Raw genomic sequence first — 16,534 nt, 5'->3', positions numbered from 1 at the left:
ACCCGTGGCTCCCAGACTAGATGAGCTGACATTCAGCCTCGGGTTCTCAGTGGAAGGAAAGGACCCCAAGAGAGCCGGCCTTACAGATCACATAGCAACAGGAAGGTAACTCTTGGTCACTCAGGTCCAAAATCCTTTCCCAAGGATCAGGCCAAGGAAAGGAGAGACCGCAGCATGCAGGTCCCATCAGAGATGATGACTGCACTGGCTGCTCGTTCACCCGCTGGCCTTGATGAATTTTTCCCAAATGCAGTCCCTGTCTCCACCTGTGACATCTTTAAGCAGAGAGCCCTAAGAGTGAGCGTTATCCAAACACGCATGGTCAGGAGAAAGAGAGTTCCTGAAGTCCCAGAGGAAGACAGATCATTCAGCCTGCTGGTGGGGGCCTCTTTCCCGGTGACTGCGAAGTCCCCTCAGCTTATGTTTTCAATCCTAAAGAGGTCAGCAGTAAGTTCACCCAGCATTTGTGCTACTATTTTAATCAGCTTTTGAGTATCACCCAACAGTTGACACAAAAGAATGCTTTAGCCTTGGCTTGGACTGCTGAGTTGTATTTTTTTTTTTTTCTTTTTTTCTGGCTGACTTTGCTTCCTGACCATATTTGCTTCAGCTCATATTGGAATTAGCGTGGCCTCCCCAAGTCGGGCCAGTTCCAAGCACAAGGTGCATGGGGAACGGCGCAGGTGCACACTGCCTGCTCCCACCCACACGATGAGGCTTTCCTGTGCAAGCCTGGGAGTTAGACCCCCGTGGCCCTCAGGAGGAGGCCAACTGTGTTGGTTTTATCCCCTCTTTGACTCTTCTGCAGAAAAGGGACATGAGCAATTTCGAGTATCTCATGCACCTCAACACCCTGGCTGGGAGGACCTACAACGACTACATGCAGTATCCAGTGTTTCCCTGGGTCCTGGCTGACTATACCTCGCAGGTACGTGTTCACGTGGGTGCTGTGCAGTGTCCTGTGGCTTCCTGACCCTGACGACCAGGGCACCCGAAGTCACGCAGAGCCTCTGCGACACGGTTCAGTCCACCTGGGTCTGAGGGCTGCCCTGGGCTCAGCCCCTCACCTGGGAAGAGGCCTTTGGAGTCTGGCTGCCTGGTTTCCTGTCCCAGCCCCACTTGGGGGATGATCCACACGACTAGGACAGTAGTTAACATGAGCCCCCGAGGGCTTCCTGGCTCACTCGCTACCATGAAGGCAAGAGATACTCATCTGCTGAGATACTGCCGTGGACCAACACTGGTCCATCAACTGAAGAGGGCCATGAAATGTGTTCCTAGAGCCAACATGTAGAGAGAGAGAGAGGGAGGGAGGGTGAGAGAGAAGAGGAGAGAGCAAGAGAGACACAGAGATACACAGACCCAACGAGGACAAACTCCTCCCCCGTTACCTGACTTCAGTAACTGAGATGATGGTATGTGGACATCACCCCGGATCTAGACCGGGACATGTAGCCATAAGGGAGGTCAGTGGCAACACCAGATCATCGGCTGTTCTGACCTCTGTCCCAGGACCTCAGCAGGCAGGGGAGGGAGGAGCAGGAAAGCTGGCACAGCTGGACCGAGGTGACGTCACTGGGGGATGAGCCGGCTATGGAGCAGTGTCCTGACCACCTAGGATCTGGTCACCAGGAGGGGTGCTGGGCTGTGTATGTACAGGGCAGAAGGTGTCTGGGTCCTGGTTCAGATCATCCTAGCCAGTCCTGCCTCAAGCTGTTTAGATGGCTGACCCCCAGAATTTGGGAAAGGGACCTCAGTTTTTAGTGAGCTCCCATCCGCACTTAAGACACTTAACACAGCCAACCTTTTCTCACCAGCCAAATGTTGCTTCTTATTGCAGTAATGATCATCTGAGGCCCAGGTATTTCAAAAACGAAACTTGCCAATCCCAGCTTCAACTCACGTGTTGCTAAGTCGTGGGTCACCAGCCCCTTTTATTTAACCCATACCCTGTATTAAAATTTTGATTACTTAACAGTGTTCAAAAATTGGGAGATTTCTCCTAAAAAGCTGGTTTTCCAATATCTTTTGGCGAATCCAGAGATCTGGCAACTCTGAAGCCCCATTCTGCCCTGGCAAAGTCAGCTGTAGCCGAGTGTGGGTCTCCACAGTGCCATGACTCACGGGGGTCTCAGGAGTGCCCGCTTCACTCCCTTCCGCACCTGGCTGTGGCAGGTGAGGGATGGTGGCAGACCCTGCCTCCCCAGGAGAACTGTGGTGATTCACTGCTAGTGAAAAGGAAAAAGGGTGTAAAGAAACACCTCCTTCTATAAAGACATGCAAACCCCAAGGACACCCAACCCTGAAAACTCTTCAGGGCTCCACTGTTGTGTATTCCAAGGGTAAGGGAACGGTCACCATTACTGCTTTCATCACCCGGAAGGGAGTGCGCCTTCAGAAACACGAGGCCCTTGCTGTCATTTCCTCCCCAAACGGATGACTTCTAAATTCCTAGAAAATCAATGTGATTCTAAGCAAGAACCCTGAACTATGGAAGCAAACTGCTCTGTGAGGGCAGGAGCCAAGTGTCCATTGACAACAGGAATTCTTTTGAAAGTCTCTTGGGTAACTGGTGGCTATGTTCTGATTTGGGTCAACTTGGAACAGTTCAGTGTGAACTCAATCTTCCCCTCCTCTCATTTTCTATCTCTCCCTTATTAAGTCTTTGTGGATCACTGGTTGTGGGGCCATAAAACCCTACCAGGCCTGCTAATCACCGGAGGAGGGGGTCAGACCAAACGGCAGTGAACCAATAAAGAGAACCATAAAACTAAAGAGCGTGGCACCGGCAGTCTCGCTGGGGCACAAGAGGGTCCAGGGGAGTTAACTCCAGTTGCACATCTGCCTTCTAGACATTGAACTTGATGAATCCCAAGACTTTCCGGGATCTTTCGAAGCCCATGGGGGCTCAGACCAAGGAAAGGAAGCTGAAATTCATCCAGAGGTTTAAAGAAGTTGAGAAGACTGAAGGTGGGTAGATCCCAGCTTGATTTTTTTCTGCAATGCTCTTCATCTGAATGCCTTGAAGTGAGAGTTTATAACGATTTGGGTGTCATCTAGCCTACAGACAATTACGTTTGGATAGAGAGCTCTCGAATTCAGTGGTCTGCACCCTGGCTGCCTGTGAGAATCACCTGGGGAGCTCGTTAAAAATGCTGATGTCTAGGCCTCACCTCTAGAAATTCTGACTTGAATAAGTCCACGGTGGGGTGCAGCCTGGGTGATTCCAACATGAAATCAGGACTGAGAACCATGGTGCTAAGAGCTAACACCTCCATTCCCAGAGGCAGGCAAAGGCAAGGAAGTGACATCCATTCAGCACTTTCTGTATGCCAGGTGCAGGCCAGCCTGCATTCATGCACACAATGGTCCTTTTTAAAGAGAAGGAAATTAAAACTCAGTTTAAGCAACTCACTCAGGGTTACGGCCTCTAAATGGCAGATCCTGCATTTGTCGGGCTCTAGAACCTAGTTCCCAAATGCTGTTCATCTGCACATCCCCTTTACAATTTTTTGCCACCTTCGCATGCCAGCTGTCCTCTTAGTGCCTTACTGTTTTTCTTTAGATCTATTCACTTCTTAAACTTCAATGGATGTATTTTAAAGAGAAAATTTTCTGTCATATATTTGATGCCCGCTATATTGGTTTTCTCAAACACTTTGAAATAAACATAGCACTACTACAATAAGGAACATCCAGCCACGAACCGTGAAAACTTACCTCAAGAACCAGAGGCTGCACATTTCGGAAGGCTCACTCGGCCCTGAGGCCCTGCCTTTGGTGAGCAGGTTCTCAGCAGGCTGAGGAGCTCCTCTGCAGCCCACACCACCCTGGAGGCCCCTGGCCCCTGCCCAGGATCCCCACTATGTGCAGGGCTGGCACTCAGACTTGTTGGGGGAGATGGGAGGAGGTGGGAGGGGTGGGCAGGCCCTCCTTGCCCTGCTTATCTCCTCCTGAGGCTAAAGTTCAACCTATATGACCCATCTCAGTCGCCCCACCTGACCCCAGGTGCTGTTCCTCTGGCTCCACCAGGCACTGCTGGATCCTTTCCAGAGAGGCAGGCCAGAGGAGCGTCAGCTCTCCCCAGCTGTGTCCCAGGCAGGGCCCACTTTGGTACCATTCTCTCCCATGCTAACCTGGGTGTGCATTGGAGTCACACGTTGAGTTTGGGCCCTTGCACAAGGACATCCAACAACCTCCCAAACACCTCTGATTGAGAGAACTCCCACAGCAGCGGGAGGGCTTAGGGCTGGGTGCAGGACTGCGGCGAGATGGCCGAGCCGACGTCTGAAGGAGCTGGTGCAGGTCTCTGCTGACCACGCCACCAGCCAGCTCTGCCGCTCACTAACGATGGAGACAAGTCTCCGACTCGCTCTGGCTTCTTCATTTGTGAAACGGGATAATGAATAGCTCTGACTCATAGGGTGGCTTTGTGGACTCAGGGAGGGTGTGACGGAGGACACACAGCATGCACGAAGTCCACGAGTAGCAGCATCGTGATTATTCTCTGCTGGAAGGGCCCGGACAGAGCACTGTCTCTGCCTCAGCATTCCAGCTCCATCATACCCTGGATGGGGCAAAACGGGGAAGTTTATGCCTCTGCCATCCAGGCCCCTCTGAGAAGGAGGATACCTGAGTTCTCACTCATCCGGGGGTGTCCCTGCATTAACAAGCCCCCCTTTCTCACACAGGGACTTTTATTCTAAAAGAGGACAGGAGAGCGTGCTGCTGATGGGGCTGTAGGCACCTGAGGGCTCTCTAGGTGCCCTGAGTCAGGAGAGCAGAGCTCCGCCTCTCCGTGGATCCTCAGCACAGCCTCCTCATAGCCTGGCTCTGCCGCCTTCCTGAGGGCAGACCCCTGGGGGCTTGGCCAGTGCAACTGAGGGTCTTGAATGTGCTTTTCACCCCTGGTGAAAATTCGGCTGTTGGCCAAATTATACTGACATTTGTATGCAGAACACCCAGGCTCCAGTGCCTGCAGGAGCTCTCTTAAGCAGGGCTCATGCTGGCTGTTCTTGAGATAGCCTGCGTGTCTCCCGCCTGCCCCACAGGTGGGGACGCCACCCCAGGCATGTCCTTTTCATTGCAGGAGACATGACCGTCCAGTGCCACTACTGCACTCACTACTCCTCGGCCATCATTGTTGCCTCCTACCTGGTCCGGATGCCTCCCTTCACCCAGGCCTTCTGCTCTCTGCAGGTGAGCTTCCCCGCTCCCCTACACACACACACACACACACACGCACGCACACACGCGCACACACACAAAGCTATCTCCCGAAGATTAAGAGCTAGGCTTGGACGAGGCAGGGAGCCCCCTGCTAGAAATCCAGTCTTGAGCCAGCGATTCCCACTTGACCCTGGCTCCAGGATTCCGGGCCATCCAGCCGAGGCAGGCTGCTCTTCACAGATATACCTGCATGTCTGCCCAACAGTCTTGCAAAAAGACTCTAAAAAACAAGGAATGAGATATGAGGAAAAAAATACTTAACATAAATAGGTTTTAGTGGAAAAGGAAAAACAGGAAGCTTGATGACTTCCTTGAAGGTAGGTGGTCCAAGCCTAGACAAATAAACACAAAGAAGGAAGAATGAAAAGAATATCACTTGTGACATCAGAATGCATAAAGCTATGCTAAGTACAAGCCTGAAGGCTTAAAAGTACAAACAAAATATTTTAATACTGAAGTGAACAGCTAAACTAGAGAAAGAAACTAACCAATTTGCCTACCCATAAACTAACTGACCATCATGCCAGCTTAGGGTTGCCAGATTTCACAAATAAAAATACAGGATGCCCAGGTAAATTTGAATTTCAGATAAACAATGATTTATATTAAAAAGTTATTTGTTGTTTATCTGAAATTCAAATTTACCTGGGCATCTTGTGTTTTGTCTGGCAGCCCAATACAAGGTGAAAGTAGGCGAGTCTGACCCTGAGTGGATGGTGCTGTCCAAGGCACATGGGATTGCTGGGACAGAGTCCCTCCTGGGAGGCTGATAAGTTTTTTTCTCTCTTCTCCCCTGACTCTATCACTGGGATCTTGCTTCAAGGTTATTCAGGGGCACAGGTTTTGACTAGGGAGAGCCGTTGGGTAGCCCAGCTGCAGACAGCTGGCTCAGCCAACTCCAAAGCGAGCACAGCACGGGGCCCAAGTTTAGGGCCTGTCTTGATTGAGGCCTTGCAAGGTTCCTACAGAGAGGAAGGCATGACCACAGTGGGTGAACAGGCTGCTGAACTTGCAGGAACTCACTCTGACAGCCAAGCGTCACCAAAGGAAGAACATGAGTGTCCCAGGAATTGTGTATTTTGGTCTGACTTCACCAGCAAGGTCACTCCTTATGGTCACTCAGATGACCTTGACCCCAACACCAAAGGCCATTCTGGGTCAGCACTGAAGCCATCTCCTGAGCCCTGGGCAGGAATGGGTAGGCAAGGTCAAGGTGCTGTCTCCAATTAGGAGCAAAATCCCTCCCGTCTTCTGATTCTTGGCGCAGTCCTCTCTCTCCTTGAAGGCATGGATCATCTAGACATTCTGTAACCCCTGTCCCTGGAAATTCACTCAAAAATAACAAGTGTGCTTCCCCGGAGCCTTTCTCAGGCAACAAGCATTTTAAGTGAGTTTGGTTTGGAGAACAAACGGCCCCTGAGCTGTACCCCATGCCAGGAATCCCGTCCAGCTGTTCCTCATCAGTCCACAAGGAGTGACAATCCCGCTGACGATGATGGTGATGCCTCCCGTGATGGCTTCCCATCCAGGGAGTTCCGGGTGCTTTAAAAGTTTTCCCTTGCCCCTTCAGTCTCACGAGTTATAGCCCCATCTCTACCTGTTACTAAGGGTCCTCTCTGTTACGAACGAGGAGGCAGACTGAAATAGAAACAGTGAACTGTGAGATTTACATCCCAGCTCTACCACTTAATAGACACCAAATCTTCTGCACGTTATTTTACTCTGGAAATGAGGGTTAATTATACACATCTCACTGGCCGTTGAAATTAAAGGAGTAAATGTGGGTAAAGCCCCTAGCTCAGGGCTGATGCCGCGAAGGTGATCAATCATTGTTCTTCCCTCCTTCCTCCTGCCATCAGCCAGATCTCTTCTGAGCAGTCTTGAACTGGTGCAAGCTGCTCCTCTTTGATTTAAAGTAATTCAAGACAGTCTGGACTGCCTCAAAGCATTCCAAATGGCATGAGCCAGATGAAACAGGTGTGCTGCAAACCTATTGGGTTAAGGCCACTTTGAAGCTAGTCACAACGGGTCGGAGCTTATCTTAGTGAGGTTGGTCCAATGGTGACCAGCCCAAATTGGTTTGAGATAGTTTAAACCAGTGTGAGATGGTCAAAGGCACTTTATCTTCTTTTATGGGGCACAAATGCAGTCATATTAGCTTGAGTTCTTTTGACTCCCTTGCTGAAGTCTGATGCGACTCCTGGTTTTTCTGGGTTCAAATCTATCAGTGGCACATTGGCTCATCCGAGTTGAAATCTCCACGATGCTTCTGAAATGGTTTTGCCTTCCTACTTTTAACTGCCTCTTCTAGTGGGTCACAACTGGTCCAGGCCTTTGGAACGAGCAGAAGAACCAACCATCTTCTGCTTTTCCCTTAGCGTAAAAGATGAATTTTAGTCTCAGGGGAATGTGTACAACAGTTATATCTGGGAGGAACGTGCTTGCCTCCCCTTTGGGAGTCCTGGGGCCTGTGCAGACCTCCTTAGGAACATTCTGGCATCTTCCTGGAGTCAGGCTTTTCCCTCCATCCCACTCTGCCTCCTGGGAGGCAGACTTGTTTTCTTCTCCAGAGACCTTTGCTTCACCCCTGTGTGGTGACAAGGAAAGGAGCCTCACTACATTCTCAGCAGCCCAAGACTTCCAGCCCCCAACCCCAGCTTGGATCATGGAGTGGAGAAGAATAGGAAAGGTGGAGAGGTGCAGAAGCCAGGCAGCGAGGCCTTTCTCACTTATCTGAGAGCAGGGACGTGCGAATGTCCAGTATTTCCAGAGCTGCTGTATCTATAAGAGTCAGCATAAGGAAGTGCATGCTCTTCCGTTCTGTATTAAACAAACTCTGCCTCTTGGCTATTATGTGACTAAGCCAGAGTGACCTGCTCACTCCATGGCTCAGCTGGGATGGCTTTGGTGTGGAGAGGTGGTGCCTGTGAGTTCACCCCGTGTGGTCTGAACGCGGGCACAGCCTTCTTTGCGCTGTGGCCTGTCCACAGGGCACGGTGCAGAGGGGCGTGGACAGCCTAAGAACTGCAGTGTGACATATTCCAATTCCTAGGTATAAGGTTTCCTTTATTCTCTTCACATTTAAATCTTATAAGGCTGGTCATAGAATTGATGTCTACCTCTACTGTTGCTGTGTTTGTTTTTCTGCCTCAAATCTGTTATTACAATGATAGCCTCTTACAATCCAGAAAATGTGGCATACAGACAGTGCGACCTGAGCAGGTGGCACATGCAGGCAGCGTGACCCGGGCACAAGTCGGTTATGTGCTCTGTTATCCCCATCCCTTGGGGTGTGAGACCACTGTCTGCCGAGCTGGGGGCTTGCCTCCCAGGACGCTGTGATTCTCAGGAATCTCGCCTACTGGGAGCCGGTGTCTGTGAGCCTTCAGTCAGTTGAGCAACCGGAGGCCACACCAGGCTGGGGCCACGGCCCAGGCCCCTGTTTCCACCCTGGCAAGAGCACCAGTTGCTCTTGGGCCTGAGCTGGGACCCAGCCTAGGCAGGGCAGAGCAAGGCAGCCAGCGCCCCAGCGAGGGCACAGTGCCGCTGCTGCTGTATTGAGTAAGAAACTGAAATCAAGTGCTGTGTTAAGTCACAGCCCGTGTGAAGTCAGCTGTTACCAGCAGTGGGGAAGGGTTTTCTGCACCACTTGAGGTGAGACAGCTGGTTTTGTGTAAGACATATGCCAACTGCAGAGAGAAGCAAGGGCCGTGGGCAGCACTTGGCCCACCACAGGCCATCCACCTAGGGGCTCTGTGGGTGCCAGCCCCGCGTGGAGTTGTGTCCGTAATAAAGGTGTAACTGTTATTACACTGACTCAAGGGGGAGTGTTCGAAAGGCACATGACAGAGTTGGCAGACCTGGCACAAAGTCCTGGCGCTAGAACTTTCTCACTGGTGGTGTTGAACACCCGAGCCTCCGTTCCTCCTCCTCTGATCCCTGACTCAGTGGGTGATGAGGGCTGAGACTCAGCGCTGAGATCCAGCGTGAGAACTGTTTGCTGTGGCCGTGCGCTCCGTAGGTGTGCACGCTCCTCCCTGCAGCATAGGCAGCGCCTTTCTCCAAAGGCCACATGCTACAGCAAGGAAAGCCAATGGCTACTTGGGTCAGCCCGCCCTCAGTGGAGAGAGAGCAAGACAGACAAGGCAGCTGAACTGATGCATCAGCTTCCCAAATCCACGTCGGACCGGCAGCTCGCTGAGGGGGACGCCCGAGCCCGAGGAAACCCGCACTGGCCCCTTTACTTCCTTGGTGGTGGTGTTGCCTCAAAACTGCCCTGACGACCCACATGCTACTTCCCTCCTGCCCCGTCCCAGGACCCCGCCCCTCCTCACTTCCCCTCGTACCTCCCTTCTACTTCTAATAACTTCCACATCCTTCTTTTTCTTCTTTTGAGCCCATAGTTTCCTTCCGCATGCGTGCTGAGGTCAGGGCCCAAGCCTAGGGTCGCTCCCGAGGTCCTGGTCTGCGAAGGGGAGGGAGGCGGCAGCCGGGCTCATTCGGTACCTCTTCCCGTGTGCCTGCCTCCAGCTGAGACATCACACACACGCACGCTCACCCACACTCTCTCACTCACATGCGCACACTCTCACACACATTACAGTGTTCACACCCACAACAGTCAGCCAAGGTTTGCAGAGGAGGGCATGGGACATTAAAGGGACTAAGAGACTTCCCGGAGTTCATGCTGCAAGTGACGCTGAAATGCCCTCCCAAGTCCTCTTGGTTTTAAAGCTACGATGCTCTCTGCTTGCCCTGCACGCTGCCTCTTTGATGGACAAGCGACAGCCGACAGCCGCTTAGGTCAGCTGATGTACTGACAGGGTCCGGTAAGTGAATTATTTACATTGGATACTTTTAAATTACTGGAAAGGATATGAGAAGGGGTCATCAGGCTGCTCATAAAACCAATCGTGTTATTTAGGTGTGGTGATGGGTTGATTTGGGTCAGTCCCACTGAAGGAAGAATAGACTTTCTAGCACATGTTATCAAAACATCTGTGTTAAGTGTCCTGGAGCACATGCAGTTACTGGGCTTCCTGTGGGTGTGGATCAAGAACTGAATTTTTTTTCAACATAGTTTCCCTCCCCTGTTGGAGAGGGTTTAAGAGTGTTACCACTGAAATGCCTATCCAGGGACACAGGTGCACATAGACTCTGTGTCCTCGTGCAAAAGGAATAACACCTTCAATATAGAAACTCCTTTCAGGTGTTACCAGTTTTAATCAATGCACCGTAATCCATGAACTTTACTCTGATTTTAACTCCTGTCAATCAATGTTCAGCAACAGTCCTTGTTGGCCACTTCTTCCCTCATTATTTTGCTTTTAATTTTGATTCACATCTTAGTAAAATTGAGCACCTCTTAAAGGATTTTGAGGAAAGATATCTAGGATTATATTATTTATGAGTCCTTCAATATTCAGAATATCTTTCTGGTGTCTTTACATACGAGTGATGTCAGCTGGGCGTAAAATCCGAAGACTGTTACCTTTTGCTTCAGAAACCTCCAGACTTAGCTGCCTTGTCTTTTGGCTTTAATGTCACTGGGAAAAGTCTTCTGCCAGTAAGAGGTAGCTCCTTTGTTGATAATAGTGGCCTTGCTATCACTTTTTTCTGTCTGTTTGGATACATGTAGGATTCATTATTCTTGATATTCAAGAGTATCGGCGGAATCGATTTAGGAGCAGATCTTGACCCAGTAATTCTCCCTGGTCACTTCGTTTCCATACAACCTCTAGACCTGGTTTTGTTGTTGCTTTATTTTGTTTCAGACTTTCCTTATGGAGATACTCTGTAAACCCTGATTGTGCTTCTCTGCCTCACTCCTTCTCTCCCTTTCTTTCTTCTATCATCTCTTCCTTTCCTCCTTCCTTCCCTGCCTGAGAATCAAGTCCTGGTGGGATTTCTTGATGGCAGCCACCAGAGTTTGTGTCAACCCACAGACTTACAATACGAGTTACAAAGCAGCTCCACTTTTCCTTCCAGGGAATTTGGCATTTCTTTTGTATTGCAGAAGTGAGCAAACCCATTAATTTTGAAACAAATGTATGCAAATACATTTATTAATATAGGAAATAGGAAAATCAGTTATTGCTTCCTTTATAAATAATACAGGCTTAAGTTTTAAAGATATTACTTTTGCTAAAATGTATTAGACAGCTGTGAAAAAAATAACATTTTTCTTTGTGGTAATATCTTTAACCAGATTTGTAGCACTAACAATATTTCCTATGTATATATTATTTTTATTTAATACAGGTAATCTTTTTATTACCAAATCATATTGTTTCTCAGGAGATTACCATCAGCACTCATAAAAGCTGCAAAAGGAAAACGGGACGACGTGAAGGCATCAATCTCCCGCAGATTTTTGTAAGGCGCGGGCTGCAGATTAAATATGCAAAGCTCCTAATACATTTCAATGAGCGACTTGTTAGGGGCAGATTTATTTAGAATCACTCCCCCCTCATTTTGTTTCCATTTCAATTTGAATCTGATGGTGGGCGTCATCCCCTAATTTTAACCAAGAGCAAAGCCATCTTGGAGAAAAGCCACATCTTTAAGCTGACCAAGCACTGTGTTTGGTTGCAAACCCAGGGGTTACTGGGTTTCTTGGTGTCCCTGACCCTGTGCAGGGAATGACTCATGGGTTTCACTGGATCCTCACATCTGACTCAGAAAATTGACCAGCCTGCCAGGATGCCCCGGTGTGGCCTCCCTCAGGTGTGTGGCAGGTTCTTCCTTCTCAGAAAGAGCTGAGTCCCCTTGGCCACACATAGTAGATCATATGCCCCGGGTCCAGGATTCCCCCGGTAACTGGCATAAGGGCAAAGCATGCCCTTTTGAGTTGCATCCGTGGGTTTTGACCCCAGCTCTGCCATTCATTTCTTTTGGAAAAATTAATAAACTTTGAGAAGCCTCAGTTTTCTGGCCTGCAAAATGGAAATACCAATTCCTTCCTGATGCACCTTCTGTGAGGACAAAGAGAGAGCATCTCTGCATGTGTAAAGTGCTAGCGTATTCTTTACCCTTCATCCGCCGCTGCCGATGGGAAATCTCAGCCCCCTGAAGATTGAAGGGAGCTGATGGGGCAGAGGAGGGCGCTGGCATTCTGGGTTCTCCGCCTTTGTTCTTGGGGCCACATGTGCACTCTGCAGAGGGTGGCAGAAAGAAGGCAAGTTCTGGCTGTACAAAAAAGGCCCAGTTTCTATGGGGACAAGTGAACTATTGAATTCCAGGGAAGAGGTGTCCCTTGGGCATCCCTAATCTTAAGCAGACAGACCCATATCCCAGTTTCAGAAACTCTTTTCTGAAGTCCCTCTGCCCACAGCGTCTTCAGTTCTCCAACTGGCACTTCTCTGCCTCCTCCCAACACTCAAGATCACCTGATGAATAAGGGTAGCGTCAACTGAAGAGATTTGACAATTCAGATGAGAGGAGCAGAGAATTCAAGGAAAGAATTTGCCTTAAGTCTAAATTGGTCCAATCCCAGTTGCCAAGCTCGGGACTGCATCGAGCCACCTGTGGAAATGGGCCTTGGAAACAAGGCTGGCCTTGGTGGGTGCTGCATGCAGCACCATATGCCTCCAGTTCTCCATCCTCAGACCTGTTCTTGCTTGTCAAGGCTGCTGTGTTATATGCCACCAAGGCCCTGACCTGACCTGCTTTCCTTGCAAGGTCTTGCCCTCTGCTCAGAACATTGACGTTTTCTCTGTCACTAGGCTTGCAGATTCACCAGGGGTCGACTTCTCCAGGAAATTTTCCCACACATAGAATGTCTGACCCACTCCTCGTCCTATAGCTGGTCCTTTGTATCCTGTCTTTATGCTTGATTCAGAGCTGACCCTCGGCAAATGTGGGAGATGGTCAGATGAATGACTGTGGTTTCCTGTCTCTGATCCGAGCTCCAATTTTCAAACTGGGAAAACATTGCTCCCTTTATCACAGTGGATCATGCATCCTCCGTGGAAGCTCCTGTTGTAGGGTTCCAGAGAGTGGTTGAGGGAATAGATGCCTGAAGAAATCATCACACGCATGCATGGACTGACTCACGCACATGTGTGTGTGGGTGAACGAAAGGTTCTAACGGCGAAACCCATGCCTCGGGGACAGAGTGGATGAAGGGGGCCCACACTAGTGACGCCTGTGCACCCTGAGTTCTCACCACATGCAGATGATCATGTCGCCCCTTTTCTGCTTAGGGTGGAAGCTTTGATGTGGCAGATAGAATGTTCCACAGCATGAAGAAAGCATGGGAGTCAGCCTCCAGAGAGAACATGAGTGACGTCAGGGAGCTGATCCCGGAGTTCTTCTACCTGCCCGAGTTTCTGACCAACTGCAACGCCGTGGAGTTTGGTGAGTGGAGCCAGGGAGAGGCTGCAGGGGCCGGGCAGCTCGTGGGTCATGACATCAGTGTCTTTGCCGAGCAGCTAGACACACAGGCCCTCACCAGACTGATACGGTGGGCAGATTGCCGTGAGGCCTCCACTGGGGTCGGCACCTGACAAGGAGGTGGGAGCTGAGGAAGGACGCAGCCCCAGGGCTGCAGGACCACCAAGCCACAGTCCTACCCACGACCTCCTGCCGAGGGTCCCCAGGCCTCAGTCTGCAGTGGGACAGCGACCAGGGGGCAGGAGCCCTCGCTGATAGCCAGGCCTGTCACTGCCCTGCTGTGTACCTCAGGCGAGCACCAGCCCCTCTCCGCCCCATTTTCCTCCAAGTCCCACAGATGGGTTAGCCTGGACCCTGTGAGCAGGACCCAGAGATCCTGCATCTCCCAGCACAGACTGCTAGGGTGTCCGTGGGCAGTTGTATGGGCACCCTTGGTGGTTCCTTCTCTTTCCTGCCCTCCAGGCCCCACTCCAGGGTGAGCCATGCTTTTTTACCTATTGCTTTAGAGGAGGGACAAAAATTGCAGGAAGCCCCAGTGGGCAGGCCCCCTGGTGACTACGTGTACCTTGGGAGCCTCCACTGTAAACATCAGGGTGACTTGCGGAGGGGGGTGTGTGGTCAGAGCCCCCAGCGGGGCGTGGCCCTCCCCACCCAGAGGTGCGGGATGGACTCTCCCACCCTGAGGAGGGCACTTGTGACCCAGTGCCAGCAGACACCTGGTGCCCCAGAGCTCCCCTTCCTCAGGGCCCTCCTTCCTCCAAACAGCACATGTGGGCCTGCACCTTGAGCCAGACCAGGTGTGGGCCCAGGGGAGCACAAGTGAGGAGATCCAGCCCCTGACTCAAGCACCCACCTCTTGTGCAGTGGTCTGCAGACAGAATACCAGTGGAGCATTCAAAACATGCCCAGGCCCAGGCCTGTCGAGTCTGAGCCCGTGGAACTTGGCGGCCTCGGCAGTGTTCAGATTCTCAGGTGCTTCACGTGCATCAGGGATGAGAACCTGACAAATGTAAAGGGCAATTCCCACAAGATGTGATGAGGTCCATGAAAGGAGTAAATCAGGGATGGTGGAAGCTGAGAGGAGGGGTCCCAACCGACCTGAGGTGAGGGGGCCGCTGGAGGGAGGGCACCAGCCCTCCTTGGAGGTGGAGGCTGGCTCTCTGCCGAACGGGAGGTGCTCAGCAGCAGAAATGACCTGCCCACCAGGGACCACGTGTCCTCAGGGAACTCAGGAAACCAAGTGGCTATTAAGCACCTATTGCATTCAGGCACTTTTTAGACACTGAGGATTTAGTTGGGTGTCCTGGGGCGGACTGCCCTGAAGGTGTTTATATTCTGTGTGGGGACAGGGGTAGGAGATAGAAAGTATAGACAAAGAAATAAGCTAAATACTCTTCAATGCTGAGAAGTCCTATAAGGAAAGAAAGTAGGAAAATGGTTTGAGGTGACTTAGAGACCCTGTGTTACTGTGGTCCCCAGGAAGGAGCTGCCTGAGGAGGTGACAGGTGAGCTGAGACTGAATGATGAGAAGGGCCAGGCCAGGCCAGGCCAGTCCTGCAGGCCAGAGAGAGAGGACGTTTTCACCCCAGTTGCACCGTGAGGGCTCTGGAGGGTTTCAGCAAGGCTATAGCTTGTGTTTACTGAGCAACCACCATATGCCTAGAACTATTTAAGCATGTTATGTGTATTTTCTCCTCTAATCCTTGTACCAGCCCGAGAGGTAATGGGTCGGAAAGTGACTCCCCAAGAAGTTAAGCAACTTGCTCAAGGTTGTGTGGCTAATGTGGAGGAGAGACACTCGGGCTTGAAGCCAGGCTCCTCTTCTTGGTGTCTGGGGAAGGTCCCTCCGAAAACCTCCTATCTTAACTTTAAAGTGGAGAGAAAATGCATAAATTATAGAGTTGAATGAAGAGTCAATAAGACAACACGTGCCAAGCACCTAGCATAGTGCCCTGGCATAGCGGTAGGTGCTCAAAATACGGTAGCTTTCATTGTTACTGCTATTACCTCCTTATTTAGCACTGTATAAAAAGCACCTGGATGAAAAGGCATAGAGTAGAGGGGAGGAAGACGCACAGACGATGATGACACAACAATCATTTTATGCGCGGGCACTACCTGGAAGCAGGTAGGGTCTTATGGAAGCCTGAAGGGGTGGAAGGCTTAGAACCCCAGTAGGAATATTCCAGGCAGAAAGGGTGGGGTCACTCCCCACAGAGGAGGCAGGAAGCAGTGTGGTCTATGCAAGAATCGGAGTAATAGACAGCACAGTGTTTACACCCCTTGGTTCCTAGCGCAGTTTGGGCTCCTATTTATCCAAAGCCTTGCTCTTTCTCACCCCATTCAGGCTGCATGCAGGACGGGACAGCACTGGGGGACGTGCAACTCCCTCCCTGGGCTGATGGGGACCCACGGAAATTCATCAGCCTGCATAGACAAGTGAGTTGAGGGGGGTCATGGCAGAGTCCCTGGTATCCTGAATGAGGACCTCAGGGTGCCCTCAGTGTTCATTGAGGCTTTCTGCCCGAGTGGATGGCTGTGATAAGCACTTCTGAGGCTCTTATGTCTGGAGGGCCCAGAGAAGCAACTGGGCCCCATGCCCCGGGTTGGCAGGAGAAGGCTTGGGTTCTGGGCTCTTTTAAGAGCTCCATTAGGCTTTGCCTTTGTGCCAATTTGTTGTGGGACTCATGGGGGAAGCAAATTCAGATTCTTGTTGGATGGAGGGCAAGTCAGTGCCCTTAGCCAACTCTACACACAGGGCCAAGCCCTGGGCCATGTTGCCCAGTATAGGTCAGGGGGCTGGAGGCTCCAAGGGGCTCCCACTGGCCAAAAGATTTGCCAGGACTGGGGAGGACTTGACTTATTACGCAGAAAGGCTGATGTGGGTAGAGGCCAGAGACCATTTGGGGAC

At 51.0% G+C, this 16,534-nt stretch overlaps 1 protein-coding gene across 1 annotated transcript in view; it reads left to right on the top strand.

Annotated features, from left to right (window-relative positions):
• The window catches only part of WDFY4 (WDFY family member 4), a 254,300-nt gene that overhangs the window by 217,915 nt on the left and 19,851 nt on the right, over positions 1 to 16,534 (top strand). Inside the window, exons 49-53 of the mRNA XM_007178732.2 lie at positions 809 to 928; positions 2,853 to 2,970; positions 5,090 to 5,199; positions 13,434 to 13,587; positions 15,971 to 16,062. Of these exons, the coding sequence (XP_007178794.2) occupies positions 809 to 928; positions 2,853 to 2,970; positions 5,090 to 5,199; positions 13,434 to 13,587; positions 15,971 to 16,062 (594 nt within the window). The remainder of the gene's footprint in view (positions 1 to 808; positions 929 to 2,852; positions 2,971 to 5,089; positions 5,200 to 13,433; positions 13,588 to 15,970; positions 16,063 to 16,534) is intronic.

This window comes from Balaenoptera acutorostrata, chromosome 16 (assembly GCF_949987535.1).
Source record: "Balaenoptera acutorostrata chromosome 16, mBalAcu1.1, whole genome shotgun sequence".
Classification (NCBI taxonomy): Eukaryota; Metazoa; Chordata; class Mammalia; order Artiodactyla; family Balaenopteridae; genus Balaenoptera; species Balaenoptera acutorostrata.
Note: the sequence above shows the minus strand (reverse complement) of the source record. Positions and strands in the feature narration are given on the sequence as shown.